This window comes from Heterocephalus glaber, unplaced genomic scaffold (assembly GCF_053883595.1).
Source record: "Heterocephalus glaber isolate CG9 unplaced genomic scaffold, H.glaber_assembly_v1.0 deba00001472, whole genome shotgun sequence".
Classification (NCBI taxonomy): Eukaryota; Metazoa; Chordata; class Mammalia; order Rodentia; family Bathyergidae; genus Heterocephalus; species Heterocephalus glaber.
The window spans coordinates 91,589,340-91,604,502 of NW_028258315.1; the positions used below are offsets into that span (position 1 = coordinate 91,589,340).

At 38.4% G+C, this 15,163-nt stretch overlaps 1 protein-coding gene across 28 annotated transcripts in view; it reads left to right on the forward strand.

Annotated features, from left to right (window-relative positions):
- Positions 1 to 15,163, forward strand: part of Sfmbt1 (Scm like with four mbt domains 1) — a 164,401-nt gene that overhangs the window by 16,671 nt on the left and 132,567 nt on the right. For 12 of the 28 annotated variants that reach the window (XR_015439597.1, XM_087182373.1, XM_087182388.1 and 9 more), the window contains exon 2: positions 15,039 to 15,161. The exons of 1 other annotated variant lie outside the window; for it this stretch is intronic. Coding sequence is in view for 8 of the 27 variants with exons in the window: in XM_087182373.1 (XP_087038499.1) it covers positions 15,159 to 15,161 (3 nt within the window). In the remaining 19 variants the exon portion in view is untranslated. Of the gene's footprint in view, positions 1 to 9,655; positions 9,792 to 11,712; positions 11,759 to 15,038; positions 15,162 to 15,163 lie in introns of all 28 variants that reach the window. 15 more of the 28 variants (XM_087182393.1, XM_087182382.1, XM_087182385.1 and 12 more) reach the window with 5 other exon arrangements.

The window sequence follows — 15,163 nt, forward strand, 5'->3', positions numbered from 1 at the left end:
CCCCAACTTGAAGCTATACTACAAAGCTACTGTGATAAAAACAGCATGGTACTGGCAAAGAAACAGACCTGAGGATCGGTGGACTATATTAGAAGATGCAGAAACAACTTCAGACATACTCAGCCACCTCATCTTTGACAAAGGAGCCAACCATCCTCATTGAGGGAAGGTAGCCTCTTTAATAAATGGTGTTGGAAAAACTGGATTTCAACCTGTCAGAGATTAAAACTATACCCATATCTATCACCATGCACTAAACTAAGATCGAAGTGGATTAAAAATCTAAATGTTAAGACAGAAACACTAAACTTGCTGGAAGATAAGTTAGGCAGAACTCTTGAAGACATTGGCATAGGAAAAGACTTTATGAACAGAACCTCAGTAGCACGGGTACTAGCACAAAGAATCAACAACTGGGATCTAATCTTATTAAAAAGCTTCTGCACTGCAAGAGAAACCACCAGTAGATCTAACAGACAACCTACATTGTGGGAAAAATTTTTTAGCAGCTGTACCTCAGACAAAGGGCTACTATCTCGAATCTATAAAGAACTGAAAAAAATCAGACCCCTCCAAATTCAAAGATCCAATTCAAAAATGGGCACCTGAAATGAACAGACATTTCTCAGACAAAGAAGTAAAAGCAGCAAATAAATATATGAACAAATGTTCAACATCACTGGTCATTCGAGAGATGCAGATGAAAACAACACTGAGATTCCACATCACCCCAGAAAGAGTGGCTGTTATCAAGAAATCAACCAGTAACAAATGCTGGCAGGGGTGTGGGGAGAAAGGAACCCTTGTCCACTGTTGGTGGGTGTGCAGACTGGTGCAACCACTGTGGAAATCAGTGTGGAGATACCTCAAAGAACTAGGGCTGGGAGTCCCATTTGACCCAGTTATTCCCCTGCTGGGTATTTTCCCAAAAGAATTAAAAGAATCATACCACAGAGATATATGTGTACTCATGTTTATAGTGGCACAGTTTGTAATAGCGAAAGCTTGGAAACAGCCCAAGTGCCCATCAACTGGGAACTGGATAAAGAAGATGTGGTGTTTTTTTTTTTTATAAAGTGGAGTACTACTCAGCCATAAAGAACAAGAAAGTAGAGTCATTTATAGCTAAATGGATGCATATTGAGGCGATACTCTTAAGTGAAATAAATAAGACATACATGTGTAAATACTGAATAATTTCTCTAGTGTGAGAAACAGAGTGTAAATAAGGATTAAGAGGATTAATAACTAATAATTGATACTTTGAAATAGGAAAAGGTCCAAAGGGGTAAGGGTGGTGGGAGGAGATGGGGAAAGGGAAGAATGGAAAGGAAAAATTATGAGAAAAGAGAAAAACAAATGGAAATGAAATATGTAAATAGGGAAGGGTGGAGGGGTGAAGGCCGCACAGGTAATGGCAAAAAAATAAGAACCAAGATTCATCATGTACAGGTACAAGCACCCAATGATAAATGTAAACGTAATGTGTACCTAAAATGTACCAATAAAAGAATTTAAGCAAAAAAAAAAATTGGGGGCCGGGGATTTAGCTCACTGGTTTCGCCACCTGCTGCACAAGTGCAAGAACCCGAGTTCGATCCCTGGTACCAAAAAAAGAAAAGAATATTTTTCCTTATTCCTGTGAGAGATCTAGAAATATTCTGATGCATTGTTCGTGGATTTAGTATCGTTAACTCCATATAGTCAGGAGCTGTGTCTCCTTTTTTTTTTTTTGGTACTGGGGATTGAACTCAGGACCTTGCACTTGCGAGGCAGGCAGTGGAACCACTGAGCTAAATCCCTGGCCTGTGTCTACTGTTTAATCACCACACATCCCAGGTACTGAAAACAGTCCCTGGAAAATATATAAATATATTAAATGGAGATATAAATACACAATGAACTTGTAAATGATCTAAGAAATGTGTGTGTGTGTGTGTGCATGCGTGTGTGTGTGCATGTGTACATAGTTGCAGTACATAATGTTTACATTCTTCCTGTGGCATGGGTACATGTGTATGACATCTTAGTTTCACTTTTCCTCCCCTTTTCCTCCGAACTCTTTCCCTTGGTCCCCTTCTTCTCCTTTGCAAAAGATCTATCTCCTTGTTTCCTAGTATATATCTTTTATTTTGCTTTTAAATTTATTTATACTTTGGGTTTCTCATATCAAATAAACCCTATGACATTTAAGCTGGTGTGTCTGATTTATTTAACATTATGATTTGAAGGTGCATCCATTTTCCTACAGATGACTCAAATTTATCCTTTTTTATAGCAGTAGTACTCCTCTTGTATGTAAATACCACATTTTCTTTATCCAGTCATCTGCTGATAGACATTTAGGATGCTTCCAAGAGTTGTGCTGCTATAAACATGGGAATGCATGTGCTGTATCACTGTAATATGTCTTTAACACTGTCAAGAAGATACCTACAAGTGGAATTGCTGGTCAGATGGTATTTCTAGTTTCAGTTTTTTGAGGCCTCTCTATACTGCTTTCTGTAATGGCTATACTAGTTTACATTTCCACCAACAGTGTAAAAGTTTTTTTTGTTGTTCCCCTCACATCCTCTCCATGATTTGTTACTGACTTCTTGATGATGGCATTTTTTTTTTTCCTGGGGGCCATTCCAACACCGATGCAATCTTGGTGTTGTTTTCATTTGCATTTTTCTAGGGCCAGTGATGTTAAGGATTTCTTCATGTATTTAATGGCCATGTGTACTTCTTTGTGAAGAGTCTGTTCATTTTGCTTGCCTATTTTTTGGTTGGGTCTTTTGTTATGAGAAGTCTAATTTTTTTGAGTTCTTTATATAGTCTATTAGTCCTCTGTCTGAGGAAGAGCTGGCAAAAATTTTTTTCCCATTCTCTAAGTTGTCTTTTCACTCTATTGGTTGTTTCTTTTGTTGTACAAAAGCTTTTTAAATTGTTGTGATCTCATTTTGGCTTGTATCTGGAAACAGGGTATCTTTCCATTTTCTGATGGATGTCCTCTTCAGTTTCCTTTTTCAGAGAGGTATAGCTTTCATTGTAGAGGTCTTTCACTTCCTTAGGTTAATTCCTAAGTATTTAATTTTTCTTGGTGCTATTGTGAATGGTTTTTTCCCCCTAGTTTCTTTCTCAGTGGATTAATTATTAGTGTACAGGAATGCTGTTAATTTTTGTGTTTTTTCTATGTTCTGCAACATTACTGAATTTGATTATTCTCAGAATTTTTTGGTGGCTTTTTGGTGTTTTGTATATAGAGGATCATGTCATCTGCAAATAATGATCATTTATTTAACTTCTTCCTTTCCTGTATATATCCCTTTTATTTCTTTTTCTTGCCTAATTGCTCTTGCTAATGTCTCAAGTACTATGTGGAATTGGAGTGGCGATAGTGGACATCCTTGTCTTATTTCTGATTTTAGAGAGAAAATGTTCAGTTTTTCCCCATTTAAAATGATTTTGACATTAAGTTTGTCATAAAAGTTTTTTTTTTATCAGATTGAGATAAGGTCCTTCTGTACCTGGTTTTTGTTTGTTTTGTTTTGGTTTTGGTACCGGGGATTGGATTCGGGACGTTGCACTTGTGAGGGAGGCAGCAGAACCACTGAGCTAAATCCCTGGCCCTCCTTAGGTACTTTTTATCATGAAAATATCTTGTATTTCTTCATCAATTTTGAAAGATAGTTTTGCAGGATATATGAGACTGGGTAGGAAATTGTTTTCTTTTTTGGGTTTAAAACATTTCACTACAAGCTCTTCTGGCCTGTGAGGCTTGTGTTTAGAAGTCTGTTGTAATTCTAATGTAATTCTTCGTAAGTGATTTGTTCCTTTTCTCTGACTACTTTTAAGATTCTGTGCTTGTGATGGAATTCTGGGATTTTTACTCTGATGGGTTGTGGAGAGGTTCATTTCTTATTGTGGCTACTTGGGGTTTTGTATTCCACACTTATCTGTATATTAAATTATTTTCCCTTATTTGGAAAGTTTTCTGTTACTATTTCAATGAACAGGTTTTATGCAATTTGTGTTGCCTTCTGATTTTTTACTAATTCCTATTAATCTTAGTCTTTGTATTATTTCAGAACTATAGGATCCATTTTTCATGTTCTCTTGTTTTTAAGGTATCTGTAAGTAGATACTGACAACTACTAGTTCTGACACTCTGTCCTCACCTTGGTCACTTCTGCTGACCATACTTTCAATAGAATTTTTAATCTCATGCATTTCTTCTTCTTTTTAAAGTAGGAAGATATTTATTGATAGGAAAGCTCCTGAGGGGCAGGAGGATCTTGAGCGGGTAGCCAAGGACCCCACTTTACAGAGAAGTTTTATAGGGTGAAACCCATGTGGGTCCGACATGGGCCACAGCCATGAACATCCAATGAGGTTACAGGTGCAGTCGCTTAGGGAATGGGGACCCACTTGGGAAGCAAGTCATGTAGCAAGGTACAAGGATTTTCAGTAAGGGGGGCGGTCAGGGGTATTTCCTGGGGAGGCTGGGTTAAGACCTTGACCCCCCACCCAGGACTCCTGAATTTCTATTTGGAGCCTTTTGATGGACTGTAATTCTTTGCTAAGTTAGTCATTCATGCTTTGCATCGTTTTGTTTAACTCTGCCAGCTTTTTATTAGTGTCTTCTCTAGTTCTGTAAAGTATATTGTTGGAATTTCAATCGGCATTGCATTGCATCTATATAGTAGTTTTGGAAGTATGGCCAATTTCGCTATATTGGTTCTTCCTACCCAGGAACAAGGGATGTCTTTCTATTTTCTTATATCCTCGTGGATCTCCTTTTTCAGAGTGCTGTAGTTTTCAGTGTAGAGGTCTTTTGCTTCCTTTGTTAGATTGATTCCTAGATATTTCATTTTTTGGGATGCTATTGTAAAAGGAATTGTTTCCTGAATTTCTCAGTGAGTCTGCTATTTGTGTATAGGAAGGCTATTGTTTTTTGAGTGTTGACCTTGTATCTAGGTACTCTACTGAATCTGTCAATTAAGTCTAGAAGCCTTTTGGCTGAGTTTTTTGGGTCCTTTATGTGAAATATCATGTCATCAGCAAATAATGACAGTTTAACTTCTTCCTTTCCTATCTTTACTCCTTTTATTTCTTTCTCTTTTCTAATTGCTGTGGCTAATGTTTCCAGAGCTATATTGAACAGGAGTGATTTTATTAGTGTCTTCTGTAGACTCGCTGATTGATTTGGCTCAATATCTGTTTACTTATATCTTCTGTGAGCTTGCCAAATGGGTTATCGATCTGTTTTGTTATGTCCCATTGGGGTGAGGGATTCAGTAGTTACTGTAGTTACAAAGGAGGGTAGAAGGGACCTTTGTGTATTCCTAGTTCTTCTACCCACACTTGTTATACTGAATTAAGATTGTGCCACAAAGAATTTAGAAAAATAGAGTCTTGCAGGGACACATTCTAAGAAATGTTAAGTGACTTTGTCGTTGTGGGGATGTGGCATTACTTAACCTAAGATGGCTGCAATGGCTGTGGAATGCCTGGTGGTATAATCTTAGGAGACCACTAGTGTATGCATAGTCCATTGTTGACAGTGGTGCAGGGCTGCTGTAATTTAGAAAGATAAGATTGTTTTTAATAGGTATTACTCTTTCTTCTGTTGCTTTATTTTAAAATCATGACTATAGCCTAAGTCTTTAAAAAAATCTAAGCAGAGATACAGGTTCATAGTAAGTTTTATTTTATTTTATTTTTTGAATGGTGAAAAAGGGTGTACTCCCTTTTAACAAGACCTGAAGTTCCTTAGTGCTTTATGTAGCCCACCATTATTTCTAGTTTCTTTTGTATTTTGCCAGAAAAGTTCTCTTAGTATAAAAGCATATATTCTTCCATCTACATTAAAAACCCCAAACTGTAGTGTATTTTATACTTTGTTTTGCTTTTAACTTTTTACTTAAAAGACCATAGAGTGCAAGGACCCGAGTTCGATCCCCGGTACCAAAAAAAAAAAAAAAGACCATAGGTACAAGTACACATAGACCTACCTTCTTCTTTTAATGGTTGTCTGGTAATTGGTGCACCATAATTTATTGTTTCCTTATTTTTGTACACTTTGAGTTTTTCCAGTGGTTATTTTTTTTCCCCTGCTGTAAATAGTATCATGGACTAAGGATGCCTGAATTTGCTTGGGTTAAGAAGAACTAAGACAGTGTTTTTTTTTTTTCCTGAGTGTGTGTATAAAGGTAGACTGTTCTCTAGCCAGTCTCAGCTCTTCAGGAAGCAGAAGGTAGAGGAACTGGGTGCAGTAAAGTAAGAGGAGTTGGAGGTGAAGTTATGCAGAGGCTTCAGGCCCTCTTCCCTTCCCCAGCCCTCTTAAAGCTGAAGAGGTGGGATAAGCAGAATCCCTAGCTGGGTCTTACGAGACTGAAGCATCTGAAGATGTCTAGATTTCTGAGGTATTAGCCATGCCCTTAAAGCCCATGGCTGAATGGGTGTTGCTTGTTATAAGTTCATTCAATGTGCTTTTGTATTTTAGTTGTGAGAAAATTGTAGCAGCAAGGATTGGCTAACATAGCAATTTCTGGATTTTTAAAATACTGTTTTGGGGGCCGGGGATTTAGCTCAGTGGTTCTGGCGCCTGCCATGCAAGCGCAAGGTCTTGAGTTTGATCCCTGGTACCAAAAAAAAAATTGTTTTGTTAATCGACAGAAGTATAGCAAAATTTTATTTATTTATTTATTTATTTTGAGACAGGGTCTCCCCTGCCTCAAAACTAATAAGTTCAGGGTCTCCCCTGTCTCAAAACTAGTAAGTTCAGGCTGGCCTTGAACTTATTATATAGCCCATGCTGGCCTCAAACTTGGGCAATCCTCCTGCCTCTGCCTTCTGAGTGCTAGGATTACAGGTGTGTGCCATCAAGCCCAGCAGAAATACAGCTAAATTTTTTAAAAATTTCATTTTTGTTTGGGATAATGGGTAAAGAATTTTAAATGTGATACTCCTGTTCTGGTGCAGATTTACTAAAGAAACTAAATTTAGAATTTTGACATGTTTTGTAGTTTAACCTTAAAATGTTATATATCTTAATAGTTCAAGTTCTAAGTTATTATCTTATATTGAAAGAAATTCAGAATACCTCTCAGCATATATTTATTTATTTTTATTTTTATTATTATTATTTTTGGTACCAGAGATTGAACTCGGGACCTTGCACTTGCAAGGCAGGCAGTGGCACCACTGAGCTAAATCCCTGGCCCTGATATATACTTTTTTTTTTTTGATACTAGGGATTGAACTCGGGACCTTGAGCTTTCAAGGCAGGCAGCGGAACCACTGAGCTAAATCCCCAGCCCTATGCTTTTTTGATAACTCTTCTGTAGTGCTGTTTTCTGTAGTTCCGTGAAAGTATGTCAACTTGCCGCAATGAAATAAAACTAGGAATTCCATTCAACACAGCTCTTTGATGTGTAGGTATCTTCCAGAAGGAGTTAAAGACATATGATAAGTGAAATAAATCAGACACACAAGCTTAAATGTTACATAGTTTTTCTTATGTGAGAAACCCCAAATATAAATAAATGAAAGAGCAAAATAAAAGATAGTGAATAGGAAATAAGATATTAAGAATTAAGGAGAATATTAAGAATTAAGAATTAAGGTAAGTTAGATGCATGTACTAGCTTCCCATGATGAATGTGGTCATTATGTACTGCAATCATGTACTAATAAAAATAAATTTTGAAAAAGGAGAAAGGTTTATATTAGCTCATGATTCCATTCCATGATTTCTTAGCCCCGTGGCTTTTTTTTGGGCCTGTGGCAAGGCAATATATAGTAGTGGGAGCATGTCGCAGAGCAAACTGTTCACCTTGTGGCAGCTAAGACACAAAGAGAAAAGAGGAAGAGACCTGGGTCCCACAATCCTCCTCAAGGGCATAAACCCAGTGGCCTAATTTCTTTCCATTAGGCCCCACCTCCTAAAGGATCCACCACCTCCCAGTAGTGCCACTGTCTGGGGAAGCCTTCTACAATGTGGACATTTAGGGGAGCATCCCAGATCCAAACCTAAGTGGATTTAACAGTTCATAGTGGTATTTTCTGTTTTTTTTTTTTCTATAGTGCTATATTCCTATGCAGCCACTGCTGTGGCTTGCTCAGAGGTTGTGCTCTGAGTTAAGGTGGGGTGAGTGAGTCCTTCTGGGAGCATTGATGCCGTTCCCTTCGGCAGGGGTGGGGGTGGGATGCCCCAGCACTGAGTGCTAATGGGACTTCTCTGAGTACAGTATGTTTTCTCTGCTGTGGCCTTCTTTCTGCAGTTTATTTTGTGTTCTAGCAAGTTTTTACCCATGAAAGTAAGCAAAAGGATGTGACTTAGTTGAATTTGTGGCGAGAAAAAGTTTCATAATAGTTGTGAAATGCAGATTTTTATGGAGATCTAAGATACCCTTCAGGAAGTGGTCTGAAGCTGGGCATGGTGGTACATGCCTGTTATTCCCAGCACTTAGGAGGCTGAGGCAGGAGGTTAACTGCAAATTCGAGGCCAGCCTGGGTATTTAGTGAGTTCAGGACCAGTCTTAACTACATAGTGAGACCCTTTCTCTTAAAAAAAATGTCTGAGAAAAAGCAGGCAAGTAGTGTTAATCAAGTATTGTAAACAATACACCAGTCCAGCATGTTGGACCATTCATTGGTTAGAAAGCAAGTAGAACAATGGCTTGAATGTATATTTTAACTTTACAGGATTTCAAAAGGATAGAGCAAGCAAATTATCTGTGGTGGTGCCTAATAACCTCTCTGATTCTTCATTCATTCCTGTTGAGAAAGGAACTAATCAGTAGTAGCGGACTTCTGAGGCACATGGCAGGCTCAAAATTCCTTCTCTTGTGAACATGACAATATTCCTGGAGGCAGGAATGTTATTGCTGTGTTAGCATCTTGAATTGTTGTTTTCTCATTAGTGAATTGGAGGTACCATGATCTGACAACATAGAAATTCATTTGACAAACACTAAATAGCTGTGATGTGAAAGCACCAGTATAGGGGCTTTAGGGAATGTGTAACTGAGTGAGTTTTGTGCCCTTGAGAAGCTTGTAGTGGTACCAGGATAAGACATGAGGCAGAAGAGCTTGTGTTTAAGTGCTGTCAAAACAGTACAAAGTATCTACTATGGAAGATACTTTGAAAGAGGTATGAGAATGAGCTAACATCTTTGTAGGCCATGGTTTTGAGAAACAATTTTGGTGGGAGTAAAGGTCAGAGAGTTGAATGATCTGTGGATATTTATTCATGTATTGTTAAAAAATTATTGTTATTGTTAAAAAATTAACAGGCCAAAATATTATAGGTTTTAATGCAGAAAGACTTAAGTGTAAAATAAGAAAGTCACTTTTCCTTTTAAAAGTACTTTCTGAGTCTGTCTTTAATGCTGCCTCCTTTTAAAATGATTCAGGTTTGCTGAGGCTCCTGCTAACTCTTCCTGTTTGACAGTAGCCGAAGAAGCAGAGCAGCAGCCAACAGTAATCTCTGGGCTGTTTTACCACAGGGACTGCCCGGGTCTGGAGTGAATAGCTTCAGACAGTGGGGCAGAGGGAAAACTTTAACTTGTGGTATTAATATGCAACTTATGAAATATAGTATTTACTATGTGGGGCTCAGCTTTTCACATTTGTATTATTCTTTTTTTTTTTTTTTTGGTACCAGGGATCGAACTTGGGACCTTGTGCTTTCGAGGCAGGCAGCGGAACCACTGAGCTAAATACCTGGCCCTCAAATTTGTATTATTCTTGAATGCTGCTGTTTGGTCTTTACTGATGAAGAGTTATTATGCTGAGTCCTTGTGAGTTAATCATTGGCTTTTTGATTTACAGTTCATTGTTTTTTATTACTATTATTTGTAGTACCAGGGATTGAACCCAGGGCTTCACATATGCTGTGTCACTAAACTACGTACCCAGCTCTTTTTATTTTTTATTTTGAGACAGTGTATTGCTAAATTTCCCAGGGTGTCTTGAACTTGTTATCCTCCTTCCTCAGTACCCTCAATAGCTGAGATTTTAGGCAGATGGCACTATGCATAGCAGTTTTGTGTGATTTTATGAATCTTTTTCTAGTGTATTAATTTTTTTTTTTTTTTGGTACCGGGGATCGAACTTGGGTCCTTGGTTTGCGCAGCAGATGGCAAAACCGCTGGGCTAAATCCCTGGTCCTAGAGTAGTAATTTTTAAAATTAATTGTTAAAATTAAAGTGATTTTGGTAAAATGATAGGAAAGTGGCCAAAAAATTTAGTTCATGTTAGCCCACTGGAGAATTTTGGTAGAATAGTAGGTTTTAGAGGAAATGAAGTGCCCTTTTATTACAGCATGAGTCTTTTGTTTATACTTTCAAGCATTTGTTTGATGACATGCTTTGGCAATTTGATTTTTCATCTGTTTATATAGTTATTATTTTTCTTTTAATTTAAAATTTTACACTTTCTTAAAAGTGATTAATTACATTTAAGGTTAGAGCTTTTTCTACAGAACTATATGTTATATTACTGTCCAACCATTTACGTGGGACCAACCTTAGCACTATATGAAAAACACAGGCCAGGGGCCGGGGATGTAGCTCAGTGGTTCCGGCACCTGCCTCAAAAGCGGAAGGCCCTGAGTTCGATCTCCAGTACCAAAAAAAAGAAACAAACCAAAAAAACACAGGCCAATATGGAGAGCAAGTAAAATCAGTATCCTAGTGCTAACAACATTTGCCATAACTGCACCAAAGCTGATACATGGCTCTTAACTCTTCTAGTCAGATGCCATCAGTTGGAAGTGAGATGAGTAGAGATTGTTAGGGCTATATAGTGCAGGCAAGGATAACAACAATTCTCAAGTAACAGGCTCCCAAAGAAAAAGAAATCAACAAAATTCCTGAAAAGAGATTAAAAATAATCATTTAAAAAAATCTCAGTGAGGTACAAAAGAATTCAGATAGGTAATTCAACAAACTCAGGAAAACAATTCATCATCTGAGAAATGAAATCAGAAGTTCAACAAAGAGATAAATATAAGAAAGAACCAAACAGAAATCTTGGACTTAAAAAAACTCAGCAAATGAAATCAAAATATAATAGAGAGCCTCAATAGCCAACTAGAATAAACTGGAAAATTTGTGAACTCAAAATAGATGAAAAAAAGAAAAGGGAGTAGTTAGCAGAGTCCAGTGTTACACTGGCTTGTGTAGTTGTTCTCTAGAAAGAATGAGGGTTAAGAGGGAAAAGTAACAGCATCTTTAGGAGTCTCTTTTAAGAAGACAGGGAAGAAAAAATACAATTTAGAAATATTTTCATCACAGTATTAGACTAATGAACATTTTAATTTAATTTTTTTTCCCCTGATACTGGGATCTAACTCAGGACCTTGTACTTGCGAGGCAGGAGTGGCACCACTGAGCTAAATCCCTGGGTCTAATGAACATTTTTAAAACTTAAAGAAGGACCAGGTTCCCTTTTTATCTGGGCTTTACTACCTTGTTCTAAAAATGAAAGGAGCTGGGCGTGGTGGTGCATGCTTGTAGTCCCTGCACTTGAAGCCTGAGACAGGAGGATTGCCTCAAGCTTGAAGCCAGCGTAGGCTGGCTATATAGTGAGTTCAAGACCAGCCTGAACTACACAGCAAGACCCTGCCCCCACCCATAAATAAAATAAAAAATTTAAAAAATGAAGGGAATGGAGGAGCTTGATTCCTTCTAGTTCTAACTTTTCTTGTTGGCTTTTTAGAAAATCTACATATAATATTTTTCCTCTTGGAAATACTGTTGACAAGGTAATATTTTATCTCTAATTTGATGAAATAAAATTAAATTTATAGGTACTACTGTATTTCTATAATGTTTCTTTATATTTCTGTACCATACTAAAAAATTCAAAACTCTATCATGTTGTACATCAGTATTTACCTATATTGATTATTATTATTATTATTTTTTTTCTTTTTGGTACCAGGGATCGAACTCAGGACCTTGCGCTTGTGAGGCAGGCGGTGGCACCACTGAGCTAAATCCCCGGCCCTATCCTATATTATTGCAGCATGTCAATTTGTAGTTCATTTATCTTTGGCCAAAGCTGTTATAATCTCTTTTTTGTTGTTGTTTTGTTTGGTTTTTGGTATCGGGGATTGAACTCAGGATTTTGCACTTGTAAGGCAGGTGCTGTGCTACTGAGCTAAATCCCCGGCTCAAAGCTGTTATATTCTTACCTGGTAGGAATCTCATAGAAATTTCTGTTGCGTGGATTCCAGCAAGATTCAGGAATCGTCTCCTAATTTTTTAAGGATCAGCTAGGAGTTGAAAATATATTCAAAATTTGCTCAGCATCCTTTCTGCCAGTGCTTTGGTCTTAGCTGTCATTCAGTTTTACTTGGGTTGTTGCACAAGCTTCCTAGCTGTTTCTCCATGTGCCTTTGCCCTTGCAGTATACTGGTGACATAGCAGGACCCTGTTAACAGGTAGGTCACATGATGTCACTCCTCAGAATCAACTGCTGTAGCTAAATCCTTTATGGCAGGCTGCAAGGTTCCCAATCCCTGCTTGGTCTCCCGACCTCTCAGGCCTCCTCCTCCTCTGGCCAAATAGGAATCTATTTTATCTATCTGTCTATCCATCCATTCATTCATCCATCCTCTCACTTATTCAGAAGGTCTCACTAAGTTACTCGGGCATGGCTCAAATTTACAGTCCTCTTGCCTCTGCCTCCCAGAGTGCAGGATTACAGATATATGCCACCACACCCAGCTAGGAGTCTATTCTTCAGCATGCCCAGAGGCCTCCTTCCTTAGTGCCCTTGCATGTACTGTTTTCTTTCCTTGGAATGTCCTCCCATAGATACGTGCATGATTAGGGCCATGTCTTTTTCCAGAAGTCACTTCAGTGACCTAGGTATCTAAAATTTTAACCCTCTAACATTTCATAATTCTGCTTTTTTTCTTTTTTTGGGGTACCGGGGATCGAACTTGGGTCCTTGGACTTGCGAGGCAGGCAGCGCAACCACTGAGCTAAGTCCCCAGCCCCTGCTTTATTTCTTTTTAGCACTTATCTTACACATATGTATTTTACTTATTTATCCTGTGTATTTTCAGTCTTCTCTGTTGCAATGTAATCTCCTGGAGGACAAGGGTTTTTGTTTCTTTCCTCCTGTATCGCTAGTACCAAGAACAGGATCTGGCCTATAGTTGTTCAGTAAAGATTTATTGAATGAATGGATGAATGAATTTCTCATAGCATAGCTCTCCACCTTGGCTCATGAATTATATAAATTGTGAATTTGATGGAACTAGTCAGAAGACCACTCCATGTGCTTGAATCAAAAAGGGATATAAAGCCTGCACAGTAGGGTACACCTGTAATCCCAGCTATTGACAGGCTGAGGTAGGAGGATCACAAGTTTGAGGGCAGCCTGAGCAATTTAGTGAGACTTTATCTGAAAATTTAAAAAAGGATCAGGGACATAACTCTGTGGCCTTGGGTTCAATCCCCAGTACCACCATAAAAACACACACCTGCCCCAAGAAAAAAGAAAAGAAAAAGAATAAAATCGATAGGATAATGTAATTCTAGGAATTGGTTACAAAAGGAAGAAAGGGCCGGAGGAGCAAAAGGGAAAAGATGCTTCATAAACTGCATTTCCACCACAGCTGCTTGTGTTTGCTATCACCCAGTGGGAACTTGTGCTCTTGGCAGTGCTCCTGTAGAATTGACGGGAGCGCAGCTGATGAGGAGGTTTGCAGCGTTGACTTCAGGTCTGGTAGTTCAGGGGAGAGAATAGAAGGGTAGGTGTGTGACTAAGTACCACTATGCACTACAGTTGGCATTTGTTTAATTGATGTGTGGAGGTAAACCTACATGTAGGACAAACTAAGCACTTTGCGCTGTTAACACCAAATAATAAATAGCACAGGACGGTATCTTAGATTATGACTGAAATGTAAGAAAGCTAAGGATTAGGGTTGAAACAGTAAGATTACAAGTTCAAGCCCAGCCTGGGCCGTTTAATGACTTACTTGAGATCCTGTCTCAAAATAAAAAATAAGAAAGGGGTGGGGATATAGCTGGGTGTAAAGACCCTGGGTTCAGTCCTCAGTACTGAAAAAAAAAAGTGCTAAGGATTAAATCCCAGTTTGGCTAGTCAGATCCATGTGTCGAACCACAAAACTAAACTCAGCTTCTTGAAATGGCACACAGCAAGAAACGTATCTCCACTTGTGGCCATGATCTCTTAGTGTGATTAGGTGCTCATTTCCTTGAGTTGAGTAAATCTGTGTTAAGGCCCAGTCATGTCCCAGATTAGATCTCTGTCACTTAAAAGATCATACTGGCCTCTTCTGATGTGATTAGAAAGTCTTTACTCAGGGCCCTGCTGTCATTTAAAGGTCTAAACTGTGGCAAGCTTGTGTGGGAGCTCTGATTTGGGGCTCTTGTCTTTGCTACTCACATCATCCCTAGTACTCCAGTCCTCCAGGACTTGCTGCTCTTCTCCTTTCCTTTCTCATTTTATGACCAAGAACACTGAAACCTAGACATGTGATTGCCAGCTCCATTCATGTTCAGTGCTTCTCCATGAACCTGTCGTTAATAAGCTTATATTAAAATTACGAATGGCAACATTTTCTCAGTTCTTATTATAAAATAAAATTTACCATTTTAAGCATTTTACGAGTACAATTCAGTGGTATTAAATAGGTTCATATTGTTGTGCAACTATCACTACCATATGTCTCTGTAACTCTTCATGTTGTGAAACTGAAAAGCCATCCTACCTATTAGCAAGAAACTCCTTCTTTTTCTCTCCCCTCCCCACTACTGCCCCAGGCAGCCACCCTACTACTTTTTGTCTCCATGAAATTTGACTACTATAGGTGCCCCCTGTAGTTGGAATCAAATACTACGGTATTTGTCTTTTTGTGACTGATTTAACGTAATATAAGGTTCATTGATGTTGTGGCATGTATCAGAATTAACTTCCTCTTTAAAGATGAGTAATATTTCATTGTGTGTCTATACCATATTTTGCTTATTCATTCTGAATGGTAATATCTTTGTTTTCTCAAGATGGAGTGAGAGAGCCCGACGTGGATCCCAGCACTGCAGAGACTGAGGCAGGAGGATCACTGGAACCTTGAGCCAGCCAGGCCAGCTATACATAGTGAGTTCAAGGCCAGCCCAAACCACATGGT